A 25,283-nucleotide genomic window follows, 5' to 3' on the forward strand; every position below is an offset into this window, starting at 1 on the left:
CCTTAAGAAGACAGCTGTTAAAATTTAATGATATTCTATTCATCAGTTCGTGAGTTATTGTGCTAAGTGTGACGCTACTTTTGTTATTTTCAAAAAAGTGGACCAAGAATTTCGTGCTTTAATTTTACACTGCTTCCTGATGGAGGAAAATACTGTTCAAGCGAAGCAATGGCTGGAAAAGTATTAAGGGGACTTCGCTTCCTCAAAATATTGTTGGTTTGCTGATCTAAACGATGCCACACAACACACCGAGGCGGTTACACTAGAAAACATGAAAAAAATCCACAAAATAATTTTGAGTGCTCGAAAAGTGAAGTTGTGTGAGTTAGTTGACCTCGTAAAGATACCCAAATAAAAGGAACGTCTTGGCTTTATACTGCCTGAGACTTTGGCTATGAGAGAAATCTGCTCAAATTATTATTAATGTCGCATTTGCTCACGGTTGATCAAAAACAAGAACGTGTTGATGATGCTGGGCACTGTTTGGCTATGTTTAAACTTATTAGACAGTGGAGGCCTTCCTCTTCCTCTACTACCACCAGCTGGTACCGCATCGAATACTTTCAGAGCCGGAGCGTTTGTATCCATTCGGACGGCATGACCCAGTCAACGTAGCCGCTGGATCTTTATTCGCTGCGCTATGTCTTTGTCGTCGTAAAGCTCATGCAACTCACTAACTATGTATTTTTTTATGCATTTGCTACTTTTTTTTTGTACCTTACTACTTCATTTTTCGTTTATATAGTTTTCGGAAGTCCAAGATAGTTTTCCGATACAGTTAGGTAGGTAGACCACGAAATGGGTGCGTTTTAAGCCGCAGAGGCTGGACTACATTTCCCCTTCCAGATGGGTTGTTGATACCTAAAGTGTATGGTTTTTCTATATTCATTACGTAGCAGGATTTCAAATATCGGTTCCTGCTTCTGGTTAGAGTCGGGCATGTGCACAAAAGGTATTGAATTGTTTCGAACTCCTCCTCATTCCTACCACAGCTCCTACAGGAATCATCCATGTAAGCGCTTAATCTCATTGCGTGATTTCCTATGAGACAATGTGCTGTCAGCGCCCCTACTAAGGCCCTTATTTGAAGTCTACTTATTTTTATAACATTCTTGGGCCATGTTTGCCCAGCAATTTCAAAGGTATTGACACGAATCCATCTTTGATTTACAGAAGCTTACAAGTTGCGAGAGGTACCCACATAAAATTATTTATGTTTGGCATACAGGTAACTTCTGCAAGTTGATCAGCTCTACAGTTCTCTGGTAAATCTCTGTTTGCCTGGAACCCAGCATAAGATAATACGCTACTATTTAGTCATCCCATTAAGAGATTGGCGACAATGTAAGACACTCCTTGATGTTATTTGGGATGCATCCAGAGCCCGTAGGTCAGCTTGGCTGTCTGATAAAATGCAGATACCCGTTGATGATATTCTGTTTATCTTTAACCATTTTAAGGCTTCATGAATAGCGTTTATTTCTGCTTGAAAAACATTGCAGTGATCCGGTAGTTTAAAGGATTCACTGACAAAAAGCTCCACGCAATATAAACTTGCTCTTACATCGGTATCTATTTTAGATCCGTCTATGTAGATCTTAACGGATGTGTTGGTTGATGGATCTTCTTCAGCCCATTCGAGTCAAAAAGGATTTTCATTGAGAAATTCCTTTCGAAGCAGAGAACGGGATGGTGATAATCACCATCACTGAGTATATCCGTATACCAAAGAAGTCTAAGTCACAGTCTTCCATTCTAAGCTCGCTGTGAGCCTTAAAGCGGAACAGGCCGCTGAGTATTAGCACAAAAAGCCAGGAGTGGCAGATGTAACATGATATCCATGGATGGGATAGCGTGGTTCTTATGGCGCTACATATTGCTAATTCCGCTGATGTCTGTACCTTACGCAATAAAGTAGATTAAGTTTTTTCTGCATAGCACACCACCAAACAATATTTCCATATAGAAGAATGGGTTTGACAACTGTAGTATAAAGCCTATGAACAACCTTAGGTTTAATTCCCTAGGTTATATCTAAAGTTCTCTTATAGCCATAGAAAGCTAGGCTAGCATTCCTAACTCTTTCTAAGATGTTTAACTTCTAAGTGAATTTCCTATCTACGGTTGGTTCCAAGTACTTAGTTTCTCCCGAAATCACAAGAGCTTCCCCCTTGAGCATAATTGGACTTAGCTGAAGGATTCTGTGTTTCCTAGAGTTGTTTTTTGCCTGGCTGACTCCTAGGCCACACTTTTCTGCCCACCTAGAAAGTATATATAGAGCATTTTGTACTAAGTATTGTATTTTTCCGGCATATACTTATACTTTTTCTTTAGAACACAAAGTCAAAAGTGCGAAAAAAGGACTGCTCAAACACTGTACCACTAATACCAAATATGCGTACAGGCAGGAAGGTCTACCGACACTGCGCTGTAGCAGCTAAATATGTACCGAGATCCAGAGTGCCTTTGACTGTGAGGAAACTCTCACCTCCCACTCAGGGGTATATCGCACACTAGAAAAGAGAAACGTAAAGAGACCCATCTGCAGATGGATAGAGTACAGCAGACAGTACTATTCAGCTAGACGGGGTTGGTATTGATTTGGTCAGCGAAGTTAAGTATCTTGGCCTTGTCCTGGATGCCAAGCTTAACTCCAAAAGGCATGTTGACACAACCTAGCCCAAAGCAACAGGGACTCTCATGATCTGCACGCGTGTAGCAGGAAAATCTCGGAGCGATATCCTACAGTTGCGATGGAGACGATGCTTGAGGTGACAGCGCTACATATAGTTATTCAACAATCAGCCAAGCGAACCCTGCTGAATATCCCTGGTAATATACCCTGCTGAATAATCCCAGGCTTCGGCAGAGGAAAAGCGATGTCATCTAAAGGCATGGATGTGCTAAAGCTGAAGCCCCCAATTGTCCAGCTATACAGAGATTATATCACTAAGCTGATTGAATTCGAAAAGAAGTTCAGAATTGAACTGAACAAGAACAATGAGCTAGACTGTGTCGAAATGCAGTTTTCCAAGCATCTTCCAAGCGGAGATGTATGCAATTTGTCTATGTGCAGAGAAAAACTTAGACAGAAAAGTCCAGAATGAGCGAAATGCCATTCTGTAAGATCAAATCCTCACTGGTCCTTGAGGGTATCGACAAACTCAATCTACTAAGAACGCACAATTGCATCCGGCTAATTTGGGTCTCAGTACACAGGGATATAATTGGGAATGAAATAGTGGGCGCACTAACAAGACAATGCTATGTGGCAACACATCATCAAGAAGAAGCTCAGGATTGAAGAGCTAGGACTAAGGGAGGATTGCTGGCACCAAATTATGGGGCTACGCCAGGGAAAATCCGTACTGGGTGGGTACAACCAAAAGAGGTTTGAAATACTCATAACTCTCCCCAATGCTCACGGGCATTCTCACAGGCCATTGCAGACTGCGTAATCTGTTCATGCTCTGCCCATATCTGCTAATGATCGGGATTTGGTCAACGAACTCTTCTGCGACCAATTCCAGGAGACTCACAGGAGACTCAAATACGCTTAATCCAACCCAGCTGTATCCTGAGTTCAATAATAACACCGGGTCTGGATGAGGTACTGTGATGAGTAGAGGTCACAAAAGACCATGTGCAAACCTCTTATAGAATCGAATCTAATCTAAAGCCTATTTCTGATAAAAATTTTCTTTATGTGAATAAAATCAAAGCATGTTATTATATAAGTTCGTAACTAAGTTCCCGCTGTTTGTCAATAGATGCCACGCGCAGTGTGTGCTAGTCGATTCTAACATAACCAAAACGTCATAAAACATGAAAATGTCTGATTTTGTGCCGCATAATCGTCATTTGCGGGAAGTGTTGACTTTCCTCTTTCATTCGAAAAAAAAACGGCGGCTGAAGCGCATCGAGAGCTACAAAAAGTTTATGGAGATGCTGCTTTAAGTGAAACAACGTGCCAAGATTGGTTCCGTCGCTTCAAAGACGTGAAGTGATTTTAATGTTGGCGACCGTCCGCGTGAAGGTAGACGAAAAACCTTCGAATACGCTGAATAATGGATTCATTACAGCAATCCAAAGAAAAGAAAGTCGGCCTCACGTTGCCAAAACCTACCTGGAAACACTGAAATGGGAAATCCTACTCCACTCACCATATTCTCCATATATTGCGCCATCCGATAATCACCTGTTCCGATCGATGGCACGTGGTCTAGCTGACCAGCAGTTCCATTCATATGAAGACATCAAAAAATGGCTTGACGCGTGGATGGCTTGATACGAGATCTACCAGAAAGATAGGAAAAAGTAGTAGCCAGCGATGGGCTTTCAATGATTCACGTGCAACCATTTTTTCAGAATGAACTTGTATTTCCATCTAAAAACAGCGAGAACTTAGTTGTGCACCTAATATTATCTGACATCTTTGAATAAATAAAATTAAAAAATTCATTTTAAATTTATTTTATCTAAATACTCATAAAAAAAGTATAAATAAAAACTTTAACTCTGTTTGTGGAAGAAAGTTTATGAATTGCGGTGAAACTTACCCCAGTGTGTCGTTTACGTCAAAAAATAGAGCTTAAGATAAAGCTTTTAGGAAGTGTTAAAGGTGGTATTTTTAAGAACTACTAAACATATATAAATTACCTTTGTTTTATGTCAGTCTGACTCCAAGAAGTCAATATGAAAAGTCATTCAGCTAATTAATTTTGATTTTTATAATTTATTTAACGGGTTTTTACTTACAGACATACTTAAGTTTTATTCATTTTAGTACCATTTATATGTATTTATGTATATTCAATCATATCTTTAAGTTCGATTCTTAGTTTAGGTGTTAGTAAAATCTCATATTTACAGTGCTACGAGTACAATTTTTAAATGCCATTTTGGAAATTTCAAATTTAAAACACTTTTCATTTAAAGTTTTGTTTGTTGTCTTTGTTTTCCTTTTTCCTTTTTCTTTTTTGTTTTTTTTCTTTTTTGTGTTTCATTTCAAATCTTTAGTGCAGTCTTTGTAATAATTAACACGCATATACAGACACATACATATACGTACGTACAATATAATTGCAAATAATAGAGGCCTCACTGCCCTGTGCCGCACAGTTCAGTACAGTTCTGAGTTCTGTTCTCTTCGGTCTGGATTCACTCATTCGAAAAGCCCAACGTGATAAATCAAAAACACATTTGTGTGATTAGCGAAGTGAGGAAGATCGCAACGTTTGATTGTGTGATACAATGGAGACAAAAACATATGTACATGGCTAAATGAACTCGTATATGGTTTGTGTGTTTGGGCACACTTTCACAAGTGTATGTGCATGTTTGTTGGCCGGCTTGCATGGGACAGTGAAAAGTAGCGCTGCATATCCCTTAAGCCTTATAAATTACCACCACAAGTCAGACAGTAGAGCAAACAGCGACAAACTGTTCAACAGAACGATCAGACCATTATACATTCTATTTACACATACGTACATATGTATATATGTATAGTGAGTAGTACATATGTATCTATAATAGGTGTGCTTGTGAGTGTATACACGTATGAGATATAGAATCATGTGGTCGCTAAGCCCGCAAGTCTGTTGGTCGGTGTTCAGCGGATATTAAGTGCTGTTGGCTGGCTGGCTGGTTGGTTGGCTAGTTGGTTACCATTCAACTCAACTCTGCTCAGTTCAGCTCAACGCCACGGTGAGGAGGTCCGCGCGCATATGATTTATAGAATCGAGACAAATCTTTGATGGCAGAGCCATCAATTGTTTCACCTTGTCGCAGTGCCGACATCGGATGCGCTAATGCAATACAGCACAACAACAAGAAAATTAACAACAAGCACATACCACCACACGCCACCGCAAGCCAATCCAAGCCACTCTTTGACACCCATGGCATTTTTTTTCCATTCATCGCCACTCCATACCACTTCTCTCTAGTCCATTCCAATGCATTCTTCCATTCCACACCACACCAGCACACAATCAAGAGGCACCACATCAGCAACAATGTTGCACTGACAAATGACACTTCACCAATTAAGGTCAGCGTTTTAAGCAGATTAATGGAATCGCCTTTGTACTCGTATTTTTCGTTTTCGTTTTCGTTCTCGTCTTCGTGTCTGTTGTGTCTCCTTTCACATTTTTCATGGAAATTGGCTCACCTGTTATGCCAGTGTCGTTAATGCTGGATGTAGACGTCGAGAATCCGGGCAATTTACGCCAGCCCTTGCGATTCCAGAAGCTCCGCGCTTTCGACTCGGTCGGCACCACCGGTCCTGGATCCTCAGCGGCTCGAATCTTGGCACAATTAAGTATGCGGCGGCCGCAAGAGGCGCGTGTCAAAAATCCCGAATTTAAATCATCGTCAATCGTCAATTGGTGCGGTTGCTTGGTGGAGGAAGAGCGTTGAAAAGAGCGGCAACTTTGTGTGCCGTAAGAGAAATTGCAGGATGCGGATGACTGCACTGCATTATTTGCATGCGTTTGTCGTGTACTCATTATATGTGATAGCGCTGCATTCGTTTTGTGTATACGTAGACTGCCAATGTAGCTGGCGCCGCTGCTGCCACTGAAGCCGCTATCTAAGTCGGCAGCACAGAAGGCGGCATTTGTCGACGACTGTACAGGTGAGAGTAGCTCATCAGTGGGCCCCACTGTGCTTAGCAGCTCGGAAAGATTTGCATCACAGATATTATCAGCTGACGTTGAAGAGAGTCGTAAGCTGGCCGCGCCACCGGCACCCACCGCGCCTATATTTGGTTGGCCTGAGGCGGTGGTAACGCTAACGGTGGGCGCCTCACAACTGGTCGGACTATTATTGGGCGGACTCTCAGGCATCAGCATGGCCTCGACGGACAGATTTAGCTCGCCAAGTATTTTATGATGGCGATTTTGTACGCGTCGCAATTCCTCTTCAACCAATGATTGATTCAGTGAACCGGCCGAATGTGAAGTAGCCGATGGCCTTAGATGATGATGGTGGCTATTGTGGTGGTATTGGAGTGCAGCTTCATTGGAGGATATCTCCTCGTAGAAATTCTCACTAGTCGCACCCGCAATACCGCGAAACGTGGCGCTATCACATGCAATGGCGCCATCATGCCCGTAATGCGCCTGATAGGCATGCCGCGCGGCCGGCGATGCCAACAATTTGTTCTTCTTGCCCTTGGAGAGTAGGGCACGTATTGAGTTTGGCGGCGGTGGTGCGTGATGGAGTGTGTGTGCGCTGCCAGGTACCATTTCTGGCGGTGGTATATTCGAATGACGCATCGCGGCGCCTGGCTCATAGTATGCGTATGAGTAATCGTGCTGTGCGTGTGGGTGTGTGGAGTGCGCATGTTGATGCAACAGCTGTAAGCTTGTGGTCTGTTGTACCGCAGACCATTTCCCGTCTGAGTTGAGTAGTTCGTGTGCACGGCCGAGTGTTTTGCTATTGTGACGCGTTGACACTTTCGAAATGTTTATGGGCTCTTGCTCGTTGCAAACCTCAATGGCATCGGGGTCGGGATCGGGATAGCGCGGCAACACTTGCCGCCGTCCATACGGGCTGACACCTATGGTGGTGCCACTTGTCGCCGAGGACGATGATGGCGAGCTCGACGCGGACGAATGGTGGTTAGTTGTGGCATTGTTCACTTGTGGGGTCAGAGTGGCACTCACCGCAAGCGTAGCGTTGTGTGCGGCAGCGGACACAGCAGGTGACGCCAGTGGCTCCAAGTGTGTCAGAACATTGTCAGTGAGTTGGTGTTGTTGATGTTGCTGTTGTGTAAAGTGATGTGCTGGCAATTGGTGATGTTGCTGTAGCTGTTGTTGTTGTAGTTGTTGTTGTTGCTGCTGTTGATGATAATGTTGATGGTGTTGGTGGTGATGAGCACCGGCATTCCCTTTGCTTGCAAGCGGCGTTGTTGCTGTTGTTGTCACAGTCGCTGTCGTTGCTGACTTCACATTTGCCGTGGACATTGTTTTAGTGGCAGCTGTGGTCACAGTGGTGGCGGTCGCAGCCGTTGGCGTTTTCGGCGGTGGTGGTGGATAATCTGGCGGCGGTGGAAAATGCAAACAATTGGCGACAAATTTAGGTGTTGTCGACATGGACGCAGAACGATTGTGCTCCGACTCCGCGGCCAATTGATAAGCAATATCGCGCTGCTGCTGTTGTTGTTGCTGTTCTTGCTGCTGTTGATGTTGATGATGTTGTAGCGTTAATTGCTGAAGCGGATGTATAAGCTGTTGTTGTTGTTGGTGCTGCTGCTGCTGCTGCTGGAGGTGTAGTTGTGTTGCAGCTTTTTGCAGTTGTTGCTCTTCTTGTAAAAACCTTTGCTGCTGCTGTTGCTGTTGTTGTTGCTGCTGCTGTAAGAGTTGCTGTTGTAGATGTTGTTGCTGCTGCTTGATTGTTTGCGCTTGCCGATGGACCTGCGGCTGTTGCTGCGTATAGAAATTCTGGTTCGGTGGCTGTTGCTGGCATTGCTGCTTTAATTGTTGTAAGTCCCTTTGTGCTCGAATTGTACGTTTGCTGCCGCCTAAGCAGTTCTCCATGGCACATGTTGATGTATGAAAAAATGTGGCAATAAAGTTAACTGTTGTTTAACTGGCTAATGATATGACAGTTTGTGTTGACGTTAAGTTAAGTAGTTGAGTTGTACAGTTGTCTCGCCTTCAGCTCTTCTCTCAAGTTGGTTCAATTCTGTCGCCCTTCAATCGCTGACTGCTGAAATGAACAAAGAGAAATGAATAGATAAAATAAATGTTACCATTTTGGCTTAACGGGGAAAATTGTTTTTACTTTGCTATGATGTAAAAAAGGAAATAATAGTTGAGCCTGGAAGCTATGATACAATTAATTTAATGGAATTGACATAACGATAAAGACATATCTGAAGGCTCTCTATCAAAAACCATTGGACAGCTTCTTTTATCTGTAATGACCGTTTGACTTGTTAATGAGTTTTGTAAGTTTAAATTTTGAAATAATACATTTTAGATAAACGAACGAATTTATAGCTGGCACTTACATTGAAAATGAGGAAATCTTATAAGGGCTAGAAATAATAAAAGCTTCTACAAATTAGCTAAAATTAAAGAGTTCAACTTTGAAAGCCTGAATTTAAAAATGTAGTTGATGAATATATATATATATGTATATATAATTGGCGCGTACACTCGTTTTGGGTGTTTGGCCGAGCTACTCCTCCCCTTTGTGGTGTGCGTCTTGATGTTGATGAATATTAATGCGTATTTTAATGGCTGAATATACCACGTGTTTGCTGGAAGAAGATTATATTTCAAAAATACAGATATGTGAGAAAAATTTCAATTTGTTATGGTCACCTATGGGCGTACAATACGGCCTTCACTCCCATTTTGACTCATGGAACTTTCGTGTGGTGGGCGGGAGGCGATGCAGACACAATCATACCTAAAGAATCTCATAAAGGTCCAACGATTAGCTTGTGCAGAATTAACAGGGGCGCTCCGTTCGGCGCCTTAGGCAGCGCTGGAAGCGAGCCTACATTTCCCACCCTTTCAAATATATGTATGTATGTTAAAGGGATTGCGGCCAAATCTGCTTCCATGATTAAAACGGCAGGCATTCTAAAAGAAAACACGCACGGTCATACATCAGTTCTACTATCGGTAAAACACTTGGTTCCCAAGATAGATCTGAACAAGCACCAAAAAACATGAACAACCGACAGAAAGAATTTGCAGATTACAGTCATATTAGATGATAGTGTTCACCATATTTATATTGATGGCTTACAGATGGGCAATGGCACTGGATGGGGCAATGGTACTCGGAACTATTGTCCTTAAACTGCTCCTTTAGACTCCCAGATTGATGCAGCGTCTTCCAAACTAAGATCTACGCTATAGACAAAGCAGCAAAACCGATAAGACTAATGGACTTACCTCCGTCAAACCTTATCATTTTTGTTGATAGGCAAGCAGCGATCAAGGCACTGGCCTCAGCGCACATCATTGGCCTCACGCTTATCTAGCAACACAACACCACATTTGGTGAGTGCACAGCCACTCTGAGTGTGCAAGGAAAGGCTCTGAGCATGACCATCAGCGAGTGGTAGAAGTCATAAGCATTCCTCTAAGCGAACTGCACATTGCGATTGACTTGAGTGCAATCGTGGAAACCAATAGAAGACCACCTTTTGACTACTAACTGCATGGTGTCCAAAGCCCTCTGGCCAAAACTGAATCCTAAAGGAAAAAAATGTCTGCTTGGATTCTACGCATTATTTGCACCTTAGCCAGTAGAGTGGGCGTATCTCACAATGACTTTTACTGGAGTTTTGGAGATGAAAAAGAAATTGAGTCGGTACAACATCTCCTCTTTGAATTACCTGCACTTCGAAAAAGTCGTGCCAAATATCTTGGCGATTATTTCTTTAAATACTTTGAAAATTTGCAAAATGTCTCTCAGGAGGGGCTTGTCGTCTTCTTAAAAAGATCTACATAAGTAGTTTAAGCAACTAAGTTAAAGACTGGAAATCAAATGCAGGTATCACAATGGGCCTTAGGGTTACCGAATATCATGTCTTAGACAAGCAACCTGGCTAACCGAACTTATCCTATATCCTCCTATAGCTCAATTATTAAATGTTTGCTCTCTTGTGCACTTAAGAAAGTGATATTCACGGATGGATCTTAATTCGACAATAATACCCAATGAGCTGGTGAACGACATTGGTACCTATCTGCTTAATTGCTTACACCTTTTTTGAGACATACATTTTTATGAAATAAGCATCAAACTGACACCAGCTTTAGAAAACTAATTATAACTTTTTCCAAAAATTTTCGTCTATAATAATTTCACACAATTAGCATAATTTTCTTCACAGTCATTCCGGAAAGCTTAAACACTTCGAAACGTATAAAAATTGCGTTCTAACAGATATGAACTTCAAATACAGATGCAGTGCCGAAAAATTGGTATGTACAGTAAATTTGTATGAACGTTGAGAGTATTTTTATGGCATAGTAGCATATAATAAATATTTGTCTTAACGAAAATATTTACCCAGGGAAATGTGTTTGTGTATAAATAATTGCTAGGAGCCCTTTAGTCGACAGCCTATGACATAGCAGGGTTGTTTACTAAAAAACAAAAGTTCCTAAATTAAACAACCCTTCTTAAGGCACTCCATTCACGTTAAATGGAATTTAATTCTAGCCATATCCCTTTGCTATGCTTGCCATTGAATATAAATATTTACGTATGTGTGTGTGTGTACGAGCACTCTTTACTTGGAAATGTTATTAATTTACTTTTTGCTCTTTCGTCTACTCCGCACTCTTTGAGGCTAAACGCAAAGGCAAGGCAAGCGAAGTATTGATGAACTACTAACATTCCGCGTGCTTAGGCGGGCCACAAACGCGCAACAAATCGTAACTGGCGGCTGAAATTGACTGACTTCGGTCATACAAGTATCATAACAGAAACACATGATCGGAAAATAATTGTTTCATTAACAGATTTTATGAATCCAAAATTTGTTTCTAATCGTATGTTTGAAATCATAGTCTCAGACCGCGATGAATGGAAATTGGGAGGACCTTTGGTTCACAGACGTTTCGAAAACCAATACTGAAGTCGGTGCGAGAGTCTATGGACCACACACGAAAAGCTCCGGAGCAAAGGGCAAATGTTCTAGCGTTTCTCATGCTGAAGTTTAAGCAATTTCAATCTCATCATGCCCGTATAGCGCAGAAGCTTGCACGATGACAATATGCGATGAGGTGTCCCTTGGAATGTTGAGAGATAGATTGGTGACGGCAAGTACCGCAGGCGATGGAAGGATGAGCTCTATGAGCTTTACAACGGCATAAACATAGCGAAGCGAATAAAGATCCAGCGGCTTCGTTGGCTATATTCGTTGGCTGCGGTATCAGCGGTACCAGTTGGTGATAGCAGAGGAAGAGGAAGGCCTCCTCTGCGTTGGAAAGATCAAGTAGAAAAGAACTTGACTTCACTTGGTGCATTCAACTGGCGCCGGTTACCACGAGAAAGAAAAGCCATTATTGCGCCTATCAAGGAGAAGAAGTGAAGTAGGATATCGCAGTTAGAAACGTGGTGGCTCAATGGCGCGAAGATGTAAGGGTTGTGACGGAGTTTCGCTATTTGGGCGTCATACTCGCACCAAAAATGGCATTCGGAAAGCACTTGAAAGCCAGAAACAACGCAGCCAAGGCATGCATTGACTGCGCCTGGAAGGACTTTCTTCAGTATCGAGATCGTCAGTATCGCTAAAAAAATAAATAGAAACTTTTTCAAGCTGTCTGCAGATTCATACGATCTCATGCTGTCTGAGTGTGGGGCTATACATTATCGCATGAGTTTGACAAACTGCAAATATAAACGTTTTGAAGCATGTGAAATAATTTCAGTTTTGAAAGTTTATGAATAAATATGTATGAATTCCGAAAGAAACTACATCAACGGGTTTTTTTCATTATTGCAGGTATACCTTCTGTGAAATGAGAAAATATGCTGCTGTATGTAGACTTAAGTTTTTCACTGCATAAAGTATATTTGTAGAAATTTTTTTGAACAATATATATGTTTGTAAACCAACGCAGCTCATATCGTTTCATTTACCGATTTTTGCAAGTAATAGCAAATTTTGCGTCGTTGACCTTTTGATTTTTCTGCTCTTTGGAAGAGAATATTCGCTTGCTCTTATAAATTAATTAGAAATTGTTAAGTATGTAGGTATTTGTTATGAATGTTGCTATTTTTCCGCACCCTTCAAAATGTCGAAATCGAGAATCGAAAATTGTGAACTTTGCCGCACATACGACGATCTGTCGCTTTCAATCGATTCCTTTGATTTGCTACGTGTTTGTGGTCCGCTTTACATACTAATACATATACAAATTATACATATACATACATATGTATGTGACTCACTGTACATGCATGCGCGCAAATGTATGTTGACAAAAAAACTACATCCTGGTATGAAGTCAAGTAAAACTATTTAAAGGCAGTCAAGTAACTCATCATCGCTTCGCTATTCTACCCACGAATAGTTCTGTCATTGTTTATAATTAATGAAAATTTCCGTAGAAACCGTTACTAGTGGAAAACAAAAAAGCGTGACAAAAAAACTAAATTAAGGAAAAACGTTCATCACAACTCTACCGCCCCACAAATTCCTTGAATCCCTAGCAATCAAAGGAAATTTCATAGTATTGTGTATTATTTTCTTTTTTTTTGTTGCGTCCAGTCCAAAGGCGTCTACGGCAGTTGACTTTCAATAAAAAAGCGCTGCTAATTGCAATTGTGAATCCGCAATGATACGCTGCCACGCACCACAGAGCATACATACACGAAACTAAGCAAACTTACACATGCACAACTTGAGGCACACGGAAGAGAAGGATTGATGACTAGTCGGTGGACTTGCATATACTATGCAGGATATCATACGAGTATATTTACAGCCATACAAACATACATACATACATACACGCATATGTTTGCCTTTGTGTGACAATAGTGCGCGCGCCAGCGCCCACAGCCCACACTTGACAATTGATTCGCGAGCGTCGTCTGTTTAGTTGCGTGGCAATCATTGGGTGGGGAATTAGAAGTGCATACAACTACTTGAACATTTGTATAAAAGCAAGTACGCATGTGTGTGTGTGTGTATGTAAAGTAGCGCATGTACGAGTAGTTGCCGTACGAACAAAGTCAAAGGCACAGACGTCCATTCTTTTAAGATCGGTATGAATTACAGTGAAGATTAATTGCTGCTAATTAAGTGCCTTCGGATTTTACAACACCACTGCCGCCACCTTTGGTGTATCTAAAGTCATGGCTTTTGTCTCAATTCTCTCTCTCTCTCACTGGTTGTATTCTCATGCTTGAGCCCCATCGCCATAAAGCATGCGACGCATAGGCCAAACAACATATATGTATGTATGCATGTATTTATCTAAGTATGTATATATGCATATTCACATCCGCATAGTGCGTGAGTCGCTGCGCCTTAACAGTGTACCAGAAAAGTAGGGACATTAATCTCTTCCATTTCAGAAGAGTCACCCTCGCTGTTTAATCTTTTAACAAATTTAATGAAGTTCGTTGAAGTGCCTTAAGATTCGTAGAGACACATTAGTTAGTAGTAAGTAGAATATTTGCACTCTTTCGCCGGGCTATTCTTAAATTTTATTGTTAGATATCCGTATGGTCGGAAAAAAAGTTTGTGAAAATACGTTCTCCAATTTCACTTAATGCCTACTTATAATATTCCACCAAGAATAATCTTAACTACTGCTTTTGCCTCTAAAATATCGATAAAACCGTCGGAAGAACACAGACCTCAGCTCAGAGAGTCATTAAAAATTTAAACGAATTAGCCGACCTCCTTACCAACCAGGAGAAACGATATAGCGTGCAGCATGTATGTACAAGGAGTTCTAGAAAAAGATGCTTTTCACGGATGAGAGTAAGTCCTGTGCTTTTGGTATTAAAGGTAGACAAATTGTGTGGAGAAAACCAGGAACTATCCTTGAAAGCAAAATACAAATTTGAAAGCGACTGTGAAACATGCTGTGGGAGGAGTGGGAAACTTATAGTTCATACCGGCAACTATGGACTACAAAATGTATTTGGTCATTTTGGAAGATAATTTGAGCCAAATGTGGATAAATTAGGATCGTTTTATTTGTAGAATTCGATTATTTGTTTCAACAAGACGATGACCCCAAGCACATTGCTCTTGTTCCGAAGCTTTGGTTGTTATACAACGTCCCTAAACAGCTTAACACTCTTCAACAGTCGCCTAATTTAAATTCTAGAGAGGATGTATGAGATTTATTTCAGTGTTGCATTCGCCAGCATGCCATTACATCCACAGAAACATCTGAAGAAACATCGAAGTTAGTGGAATCTATGCCAAGACGTTTACTAGAGGCTATCAGAAGAAAAGGTTATCCAATGTCTGTAGCTCTAAGCGCTTAGTATTATACCTGCCTTGATTTGTACGTAAACTTTTGCATTCAAGATCCTTCAAGTATTTTTACTTTTCTTGTTGTTTTTGTGCTATGTTTCTGTTTTTGATAAATCTCTTTATACCAAAGTATGTATCTTATAATAATGAATTAGGGAATTACTAATTTAAGTGAAGAACATTTAGAATGGATTATCTTTTCAATGTTTGAAAAGTTAGCTTTGCCTTATACGCACAGTTTTGATGCTGATTGTGTATATATGCATATGTACATGTATGTATGTATTTATGAATAATTAAATAAAGAATAATTCGTCTGTTTAGAAGAGATTTGATGTTATTTAATTCAATGAACCCGGAGTAAAGCCTACACAAATTTCTTTTTACGAACTCTACTGCACGCCTATGGCACTCGGGTTAATGCCACCATATATGTATACCTCCATAGCAGGGTACCAGTGTCATTTATAATATCTTTAGAGAATAGATATTTTTTTAATCTGAGCTGTTTCGGCGAATCAAAGCAAGCACAAGGGTAGTGAAAAAAAAGTTCGATTCAAAAACTACATACTCGTATTCCAGTGTCCGTGAAATCGTTAAGAGTGGATGGTCGAGCAAGTGGTGAAGAAAACGCAGCATATTTTGGAGAAAGTCGTATGAGAACATTTATTCATATCGCATTTGCAATTTAAATTAAACCCTTTTGAAACTAACCGAAAATAATAAAAACTATGACTACTGTCAAACTAAATACATACTTTTTTCAGTATTGATTGACTTTTCATCATGGAAAGACTTACGCCTACAACGTCTACAAAGTCTACAAATTGTACAAATATATTACGAAAATCGACGCTCTGTGAAAATTGTTCATCGCGCCCTTAGGTCAACTTATTGTGTTCAGCGATGAGGCCCATTTCTGGCCTAAGGGCTACATCAGTAAGTAAAATTGCCATATTTGGGCTAAAGGGATAATCGAAGCTTTTCAAGAACAGCCATTACATCCATTGAAAATAACCAGTTGGTGCGACCTATGGGCTGGAGGCATCACCGGGCAATATTTCTTCAAAGACGACGCTGACGCCAATGGAACAGTGAATGGTGAGTGCTATCGCGCTGCAATAAACGACTTTTTGAGACCGGAAATTGAAGCTTATGATCTCAAAAACATTTGGTTCGAACAAGATGCTAGCAAGGCGCGACTTGCCATACAGCCCACGAAACAATGGATTTACTGCGTCTTTGTTTCGGTGAGCAATTAAACTCTCGTCTGGGACCAGTGGATTGGCCTAAAAAATCGTGTGATATCACACCTTTGGTCTTTTATTGGTGGAAATATATAAAGTCTAAATGTTTTGTGGGTAAACCAGCTTCAATTGTGGCATTGGAAGCCAACATTACTAAAGTTATTCACGAGATTCCGACCGAAGTACTCCAACGAGTCATACAAAATTGGTGTCTATGGCAAATTACGGCGTAGTTGCATTTGAAAGAGATTATTTTTAAAAATAAATATCATGAATGGTCCTGCACAAGAATAAGATAAGATAGCCCAGTTAATGGAATGAATTTGAGATTTTTTTATTTAAATTTAAAATCAGATACCACGAAATTGATCACCCTTTACTAAAAAGCGAATTAGAACTTGCAGCCACCTGTATAATCTCCATGGAAACCAGGCTCAAAGTATCGATTGAATGCACGGTATTTTGTGAAAAGATTTTAGTGCTAATGAAAATTAGTTGGTTCTTATCAAATTTGATATTTTGAAAGTTAAAATTTAATTTTTTGCTCCTTTTAAGGTTATGTTAGAATATTAAATGTTATTCTCTCAACTCTTCTTAATATTGAAAACCTTTTTACACATTTTAAAAAGCGTTTGAATTTACTGAAACCGAATTAAAACCATAAAGGTGTAATCGGTTCTTCAGGCCATCAATCCTTAGTGGGACATAGGGCATCAAGAGGTGTATTCATTGTAAAAATAAACAAAAAAACACAAGAAAATAGTGAAGAAACCACAACGACATTTTTACAAAAAGAGTACCTTGATCTTGTTACATAACCTCAAATATAGCAAAAAAGTTGTTACCTTAACAAAAGGGTTTCGCTTAACAAAAACAAAACTAACATAACACATTTATTTAAAAGAATGCACATTTAAAAACAATTTGTAACGCATACAAAGTTCAATATTTCAATAAAATATTGGTATTTTATTTTTTTTAAATGTGCATTTTACTGCATTTTTATATCCAAAGCCACTGCAGTAGCGAGACAGAGATTTGACTGCTGGAAGGAGAAGAACATCAACAACAACCGCAATCGCGAGCAATTTGACCAGATGTTAAAAAAAAGTAAAGCTAAATAAAACTGAGTGAATTGTTGAACTAATTATTAAAAAAAGTATATTTTACAAAATTATAAACATTACACATTAATTAGAACAGGCTAGAAAAATGTCATGAAGAAAGAACTTAAACTCCGAGAGTAAATAACAAAAAAAAAATGCTAAATCAAGTTACGAAAATGGTAATCTGGCCATACTGGTGCTAAAGCCACGTAAACTTTGTCAAGTTCGCTGAGCGCAAAGAAACGGTACCACGATAGGCGCCATCTCATTATTCTTTCCATCATGGCTTGGTAGTAATCAGTGAGAATTCCACTACATTTAATCAGCCTTCCATCCAGTAGATAAGCTGTTCCATGGCAGTAGGCGCCCGCTCTGACTATGAAGTTTGATACTTTTCTTCGGTGAGAGAGAGCTCAAGAATGAAACCACAACACTTTGCGAAGTGAAAGTTATGCAGCGAAATTTTCAAGTAGGTTTTTCTTGTTGCTTTATAAAACAGTAAAAAACTAGTTGAACTTTCGAGCTATGAAATAAAGTGCGACCAATCTATAGTATAAAAATCTTATATTTGTCTCGTCGAAAAGTAAATAAAAACGGTTGTTTAATAGCTGGATATATATTCTTTCATTTGATATTCATTTTAATATCACAGCGTGAGTAGAAGTATTTAAAACTATTTATTCAAAAATGTGTCTTTCGAAACTCTAAAGTCGTTTAAAAAATTAAATTCATGAGAAAGAGAAAACCTGAGTGTGCAGCTTTACTACATAAAATCTATAGTTTTAGGTGCGAAATCTTGCTGAAAAGCAAACAAAAGTTGATTTTTGTCGTACGGTGTAATACGGTTACATAAACCGAGCTCATATGGGCGCCCAGCATTTTGTAATTATGCACTAAACTTCAAAGGTAGTCATCCAATACGGCGCTCATAGGCTAAGCAGTGTGAAAGTCGATTTCATGACAGAAATGTCATTAAAGATTTCCATATCCGGGAAGCGATGATTTAAAACGTAGAATAGCCTAATTATAATAAAACTTTTCGCACAATAATGCCATGTAATGCAGTATTATTAATGGAACATATTTTTTTTTTTATTTCAAATTGTTGAAAAAGCACAGTTTTTACTAGAAAATGCATTCACTTACGTATTACTATGTACATATGCGCATAACTTAGCATATACGCAGCGAAAAAAATGAGTCATTTGTAATTGTCAGTGCAGTATTTGTTTTTGCGCGTACTGTGGCAATTTGTTATTGTTTGCTACAATTTGTTTTCCATATAAATGTTTGTGCATTTTTTAGGATTTTTATGTTTGCCATTTATCCAATTTGTCTGCAATCTGCATTATTTTTGGGGTCATGCTCTTGCGTAATCCTCACACTTGGACTCTCTGTATGTGGACAAACTTACATTAAAATGTGTATACAAATCAAGTGGATATATACACGTGCATATGTATGCGTGTGTGTGTGCGCGCTAACTTACATATGTAGTCACCTCATTTATATGCCATGTGCCACACGCCCCTAATTTGATGTGGAATTGATATTTACTGGCCCTTACGGTTATTTTTCGATTTTTTCCAAATTGCCCTTTTTCCTGTTCAGCTGGGAATTGAGTGCGAACAATTGTCTCCTGCACATGCGGGCATAATAATCCGAAAAGCAAGAAAGTTAAAATATTTGCGGCATTACTTTGCTAGTTGTCAATTTTTTATAGTTTGCCTTTTTCTGGACGACGCAAATTCTGTGTCTACTTCTGTTCTCATTAGTAGTGGTGCTCTTAAATAGACACTGTTCGTTGGGTGTCCATGTGTTAAGACTCAACGTAACTTCGAATTCAGGGGAGCACAAAGCGCCAGACGATGACATCTCTCCACAATTACAGACTCCATCTTGTTTTATGCGGTACAAATATGGTCCCAAGCTCGAAATATAATATATAAGTACCTGCGCGGTACCAGACACGCCTATAGGACAAGCGCGCTGCGAGTACCCTGTGCCTATAGGACAGTATCCGAAGACGGAATCTGCGTTATTGCCGACGAATAATATCACGTCTTTAACTGACCAGCCGTAAGATCTTAAACGAAGCTCAGCGCTTAATGAATGGCAACGAAGATGGGACTCATCCTCCACTGGTGGCTGAGCACACAAGCTCATCCCGAACGTTCAGATATGGTTGGAAAGTAGATATGGAGAGGTTGACTTTTACCTAACACAGTTGCTGCCTGGACATGGATGCTTTCAATATTATTTGCACAGATTTGGTTTAGCTACTTCACCATATTGCCCCACCCGTCCTGAAGACCTCGGAGATGAAAAGCATGTTCTATTCCACCGTCCTAGGTTCGCAAGATAGGGCGATCAGTTAACCGTTAGCGTGCGACATAGAACCGAGTTTGTCTGATCTAACAAACATCATGTGCATCTCAAAAAACTGTGAGATGCGGCGTACAAGTTTGCTAAGCTGGTGACGCGGTAGCTGAGTGAGCACGATGAAGAAAGGCGAAGAAGGGAACTGTTTCAACAGGAGCAGAAATATCTTGATCTGACCCTGTATTCATTTAGAACCAGAGTTTCAGTGCAGGTCGACTAGAAACGACCTGGCGACAATTACAAACGCCTGATTTTATCATTCACGACATTACCGCATTTTCGATGTTCCTTTTGGTCCCATTGACTGTGGAAGCAATTGGAGACTATCTTCGCCATATTATCTTAGGAAGAGATTTGTTTTAGTGGGAGCATGCCCCACATATCATAGGTGCGACGGTACCAATTAAACTGCACCTGATATTCTAAACAAAAACGAAAAAAACTTCGACTCCGTTCTGCAGTAGCTGTCTGAACGTTGTTGAGGAGGAATCATCTCCCAGCATCAGACATTCACAATAATACTTTCAAGATGGAGATATCACGTTTTTGTTAGAGCGAGGCGGTGACAGATATAGTATTTGCCGCTCTCCACTTCTTCCTAATATCTCTAACTGTTACAGCTGCCACAGAAGTAGTGTGCGGAATCACGTTTTTGTTAGAGCGAGGTGGATTGAAAAGTGCATTCATTTTCCTTAGAGCAGTGCCCGATGATACTTCCCACCACTACAGGATGAAGGAACAATTAAATGAGGTAAGCCATTTACATCTTTCTTCATTAAATCTTGGCCAAACCTGCCTTTTTTACTTAATGGTTGGGTTCTCTGACCCATCTAGAAAAAGTCGATTTAAGCCGGACTTTACACAAAGATTGGGGAACTTCTATTGAGTTTAAAATAAATAAATTTATTTAAAAAATACAAAAACGTCTTTGGGGAAAATGAAAGTAAATGCGCTCAAGAAGAAATGAGTTGTCTGCAGTTTTCAGCTCTTTCGTTTTCATTGAACCCTATTCTAAAGTCCTCAGCAATCTTGATTCTACATACATATAGGCTTTTCTAATAAAGATGGGTCGGTGTTGGCTGGTTTTCGCGGTTAAAGATTCAACATAATATAATATGTACGAATGGAAATACTTCAGGGAGTTAATATGAAGGATCTCCACCAAGTTTTACTTGTGAGCATTTTTGAAGTCGCCGCTCATTTTATAGAAGCTTTAGTTGGCCTTCAAAGTCTACTTAACATAGCTAAGGTCAATGTACGAATTTAGTCGGATCTATGCAGCCGAGTCGTTCCACCTTCCATGCGAAGTAGTCCAAGTACAAGTATGATACTTCGGACACTGTAGTAAATTTTTGTGAAAATTGGTTCATTTGTAGGCCTGAGTATAATGAGCAGTAAACTGAAAAAAATTCATTCATTCATTCATTTTTGAGAAATAATTTTTTTATGTTCGAAAAAAATTACAAAAACAAACATATTTCCAAAATTTTGAACAAAAAAAATTAAAATAAATTTGCAATTTCTAATTTCTCCAAAGTCTTTGAGAAGTAATTTTTTGATGTTTTTTGATGAAAATACAACTTTATTCTGAAAAAATGGTTACAAGTGAATCATTGAAAGTATTGCCCATCGCTGGCTACTACTTTTTGCCATCTTTCGGGTAGATCTCGTATACCAACGCGGTAAAACTGTTCATCTTTTGAGGCTCTCCACGGATTAAGCCATTTTTCTATGCCTTCATATGAATGGAACTGCTGGTCAGCTAGACCACGTGCCATCGATCGGAACAGGTGATAATCGGACGGCGCAATATCTGGAGAATATGGCGGGTGGGACAAGATTTCCCATTTCAGTGTTTCCACGTAGGTTTTAACGGGTTTGACAACGTGAGGCCGAGCGTTGTCATGCTGTAGAATCACTTTTTCATGCCTCTTGCCGTATTGCAGCCGTTTCTCGCGCAGTGCTCGGCTCAATCGCATCAATTGAAGTCGATATCGATCCCCAGTGATGGTTTCGGTTGGTTTAAAAGTTCAAAATAAATAACACCAACTTAGTCCCACCAAATACATAGCATAACCATCGCAACGTGAATATTCGGACGAGGCGACAACGTAGAAGCATGACTGGGCAGTCCCCATGACTCCCTTTTCTTTGGATTGCTGTAATGAATCCATTTTTCATCACCCGTCACGATGCGATGAAGAAAACCCTTTCTTTTTTGCCGCTGGAGTAGTTGTTCACAGGCGAAAAAACGACATTCAACATCTCTTGGTTTTAACTCATAAGGAACACAAGTGCCCTGTTTATGAATCATTCCCAAAGCATGCAATGGCTTGTAAATGGATTGGCAGGTAACTCCTATTACTGAAGCAAGCTCTTCTTGCATTTGTTGTGTTAAAAAAAATTACAAAAACAAATCTTTTGTTAAAAGTCTTTCGAAAAAAATTTATTTTTCAATTTTTATAGTTTTTGATTTACTTTTAAATAACTGCGAGATAACTACAGGGAAAAGAGATAGGAAGAGAGGCGCCTCTTTAGACGCAAGAAACGAGAACAGGAGAAGCGTGAGCGTGAGCTGCTAGAGCAGTACAGGGGCAGGAATGATGCTCGAAAATTCTATCAACAAGTCAAGCGTCTGACACAAGGTTTCAAGACCGGAGCATCAGCCTGCAAAGATAAAAACGGAAATCTGGTTATGGATACACAGTCCACACTGGGCATATGGAGGGAACACTTCTGCAATTTGCTTGCTGGCGATGACGCACACAATTCCGACCCAGTAGAAGATGACCCGATACCGCCAATCGACGATAATTTGGACGTTCCACCACCTAGTCATGCCGAAGTCAGAGTTGACATTCAGCGGCTCAAGAACAACAAAGCGGCTGGCGCTGACGGCTTGCCCGCTGAATTGTTCAAGACTGGCGGCGATGTGCTGATAGGGAGCATGCATCAGCTCATCTGCAAATATGGCTAGCAGAAAGCATGCCCGACGATTGGAATCTCAGTGTCCTTTGTCCTGTACTGAAGAAGGGTGACCCGACGATCTGCACCAACTACCGGGGCATCAGTCTTCTAACCATTGCCTACAAGGTCCTGTCTAGCGTGCTATGTGGAAGACTTAAGCCGTTTGCCAACACACCGATCGGGCCTTATCAGTGCGGCTTCAGAAGTGGTAAGTCCACCATCGACCAGATTTTCACATTACGCCAAATCCTGGAAAAGACCCATGAAAAGCAAGTCGACACCCATCATCTCCTTGTCGACTATAAAGCTGCGTTGGATAGCCCGATAAGGGATTGCCTGTACGCCACCATGTCTGAGTTCGGTATACCAGCGAAGCTCATACGGCTTTGCAGAATGACGTTGAGCAACACAACCAGCTCCGTCAAGGTAGGAAATAACCTCTCCGAGCCATTCAGTACCGTTCGAGTTTTCAGACAAGGCGATCCACTGTCATGCAAGCTCTTCAACTTCGTGATGGAAGGGGTGCTCCGAAAAGCAGGTGTGCATCGTAATGGCACTATTTTCTACAAATGTGTCCAGCTCCTTGCGTACGCCGATGACATTGACATTATCGGCCGCTGTAAGCGAGATGTCACGGCTGCGTTTTCTGCTATCGAGAAGGAATCATCACGGGTGAGTCTGGCGGTGAACGAGGGTACAACGAAGTATATGTTGTCTACAACGCGGAACACACGGCGTGTAGGAACGCACGTCATTGCGGACAACTATACTTTCAAAGTTGTGCCAAAGTTTGTTTATCTTGGCACCGCCGTTAACAGCAACAACGATATCAGCCTGGAGATCAAACGGAAAATCACTCTTGCTAATAGGTGTTACTATGGGCTAAGTAAGCAATTGAGTAGTCGAGCCCTCTCTCGCATGACCAAACTGACACTTTACAAGACGCTCATCATACCCGTGTTGCTTTATGGCGCAGAGGCATGGGTAGTGTCACAAAGCGATGCAGCCGCTCTTGGGGTGTTCGAGAGAAAAGTTCTTCGTAAGATCTTCGGTCCTGTGCGCGTTGGCGAAGGCTACCGTTCAAGAATGAACCACGAGCTGTATGAGCTCTACGCCGACATTGACGTAGTTCAACGCATCGCCATCCAACGCCTGCGTTGGCTAGGGCATGTCGTGCGTATGGAGGAAGAAGCTCCAGCAAAGAAGGTGTTCGAGGGCGAAGTCCAAGGGAGCCGACGAAGAGGAAGACCATTGCTCCGGTGGAAAGACCAGGTGGAGAAAACCCTATGCTCGCTTGGTATACAGAATTGGAGAAGGCGCGCGCGGAGCAGAGGCGCCTGGAGAGAGCTAGTGAGGTCGGCCGTAACTCGGTAACGGGTTGTTATGGCCACCTAAGTATGTAAGTAAGTTTAAAATAAAATGTATTTAAAAAAATTCATTTCTTGAAAACTTTGCTTTTTGGTTAAAATTAATGGGAAATACATTTATTTGTTGTGTTCGTAAAGATAACAAAAAAAAATTTTGTCAACATTTTTATTTAAAAAACTAATTTTTTTATAATATTTAAGGTTTATTTTTAGAATAAAATGTATTAAAAAAATGTTGTTTTTGTTTATATTTTGGGCAAAAAATGTATTATTTACGTAAAATTTTGGGGACGTATCTTGTTTTTTATGTTTGAAGAAATTAAAAAAATAAGTTTTTAACAAAAAAATTTTTTTTTGCAAACATATTTTTTTTAATATATTTCATTATAAAAAACTTTAAAAAGGACCGAAGATAAAATCACTTTAATAAACTCTGTACAAAAATTGTCAGCATTGAATAAATTTCAAAATTTTTTAATGTGTTTTCAAAATTTCTTCAGTTGGCTCTTATACTGAAGCATACACATCAGCTAATTTTCAGCAAAATTTACGACAATCCCCAAAATGTACTTAGATGACTTGGCATGAAATCGCTCGGATACTAAATACTTGCCATTGTGTGAAACTTTGAACAAAGCCATATCGTACACAGGGGCATTTTAAATAAAAAATATTGTAATATTTTAGTTACTACCTCACACACAGCTTGTTTTAAGCCCCTTCAACATGGACCCGCCTATACTGGGTAAGTCTTTACTTTACAAACTTCGGGCAACGATCCCTTCCCGCTTAATCTGAATCCAGGCTCGCTCTTCTTCGTCATTTAAATGCAAGCGCACTATTAGTCCGGATTTTTATGTGCACACCTGTATATAAATACGTATATGTATGCGAGTGTATATATACATAAATATGTGTGGCGGCATGTCGGGCTATGTGTTGGCGACTGCCAACCAAAATAACTTGACATGGTATTTGGTTATGCTAGAAATGTCATGAAGGCAAAACATGACATGTGTATGCCAACACTTACATGACTGAACCGGCGCACACACTGACTAACAGCTTGTGACTTGCACACACTCAAGCGCACAGCTGCGAAGCAAAGAAGCAGATCGCCAGCAAATGCCGATTCACAACCAAGCATACCTTTGTAGGTGCATATTCGTAATTCTGCATGCATTTGCTGCATAGGGCGCGCAAGTCGAGTTGAGTGTGCCACAAAACATTC

General features: G+C 40.3%; 1 protein-coding gene across 1 annotated transcript; it reads right to left on the minus strand.

The window, feature by feature from the left end:
- Positions 1-4,715: 4,715 nt before the first annotated feature.
- Positions 4,716-8,714, minus strand: LOC129238826 (homeobox protein prospero-like). Its single transcript, XM_054874020.1, has one exon. The coding sequence runs from the start codon at positions 8,544-8,546 to the stop codon at positions 6,057-6,059; it is 2,490 nt and encodes an 829-aa protein (XP_054729995.1). The 5' UTR covers positions 8,547-8,714; the 3' UTR covers positions 4,716-6,056.
- Positions 8,715-25,283: the final 16,569 nt, after the last annotated feature.

Source organism: Anastrepha obliqua, chromosome 2 (assembly GCF_027943255.1).
Source record: "Anastrepha obliqua isolate idAnaObli1 chromosome 2, idAnaObli1_1.0, whole genome shotgun sequence".
Taxonomy (NCBI): domain Eukaryota; kingdom Metazoa; phylum Arthropoda; class Insecta; order Diptera; family Tephritidae; genus Anastrepha; species Anastrepha obliqua.

Coding starts and splice junctions, on each gene's coding strand:
- LOC129238826 (XM_054874020.1), bottom strand. CDS start 8,546: ATGGAGAACTGCTTAGGCGGCAGCAAACGTACAATTCGAGCACAAAGG.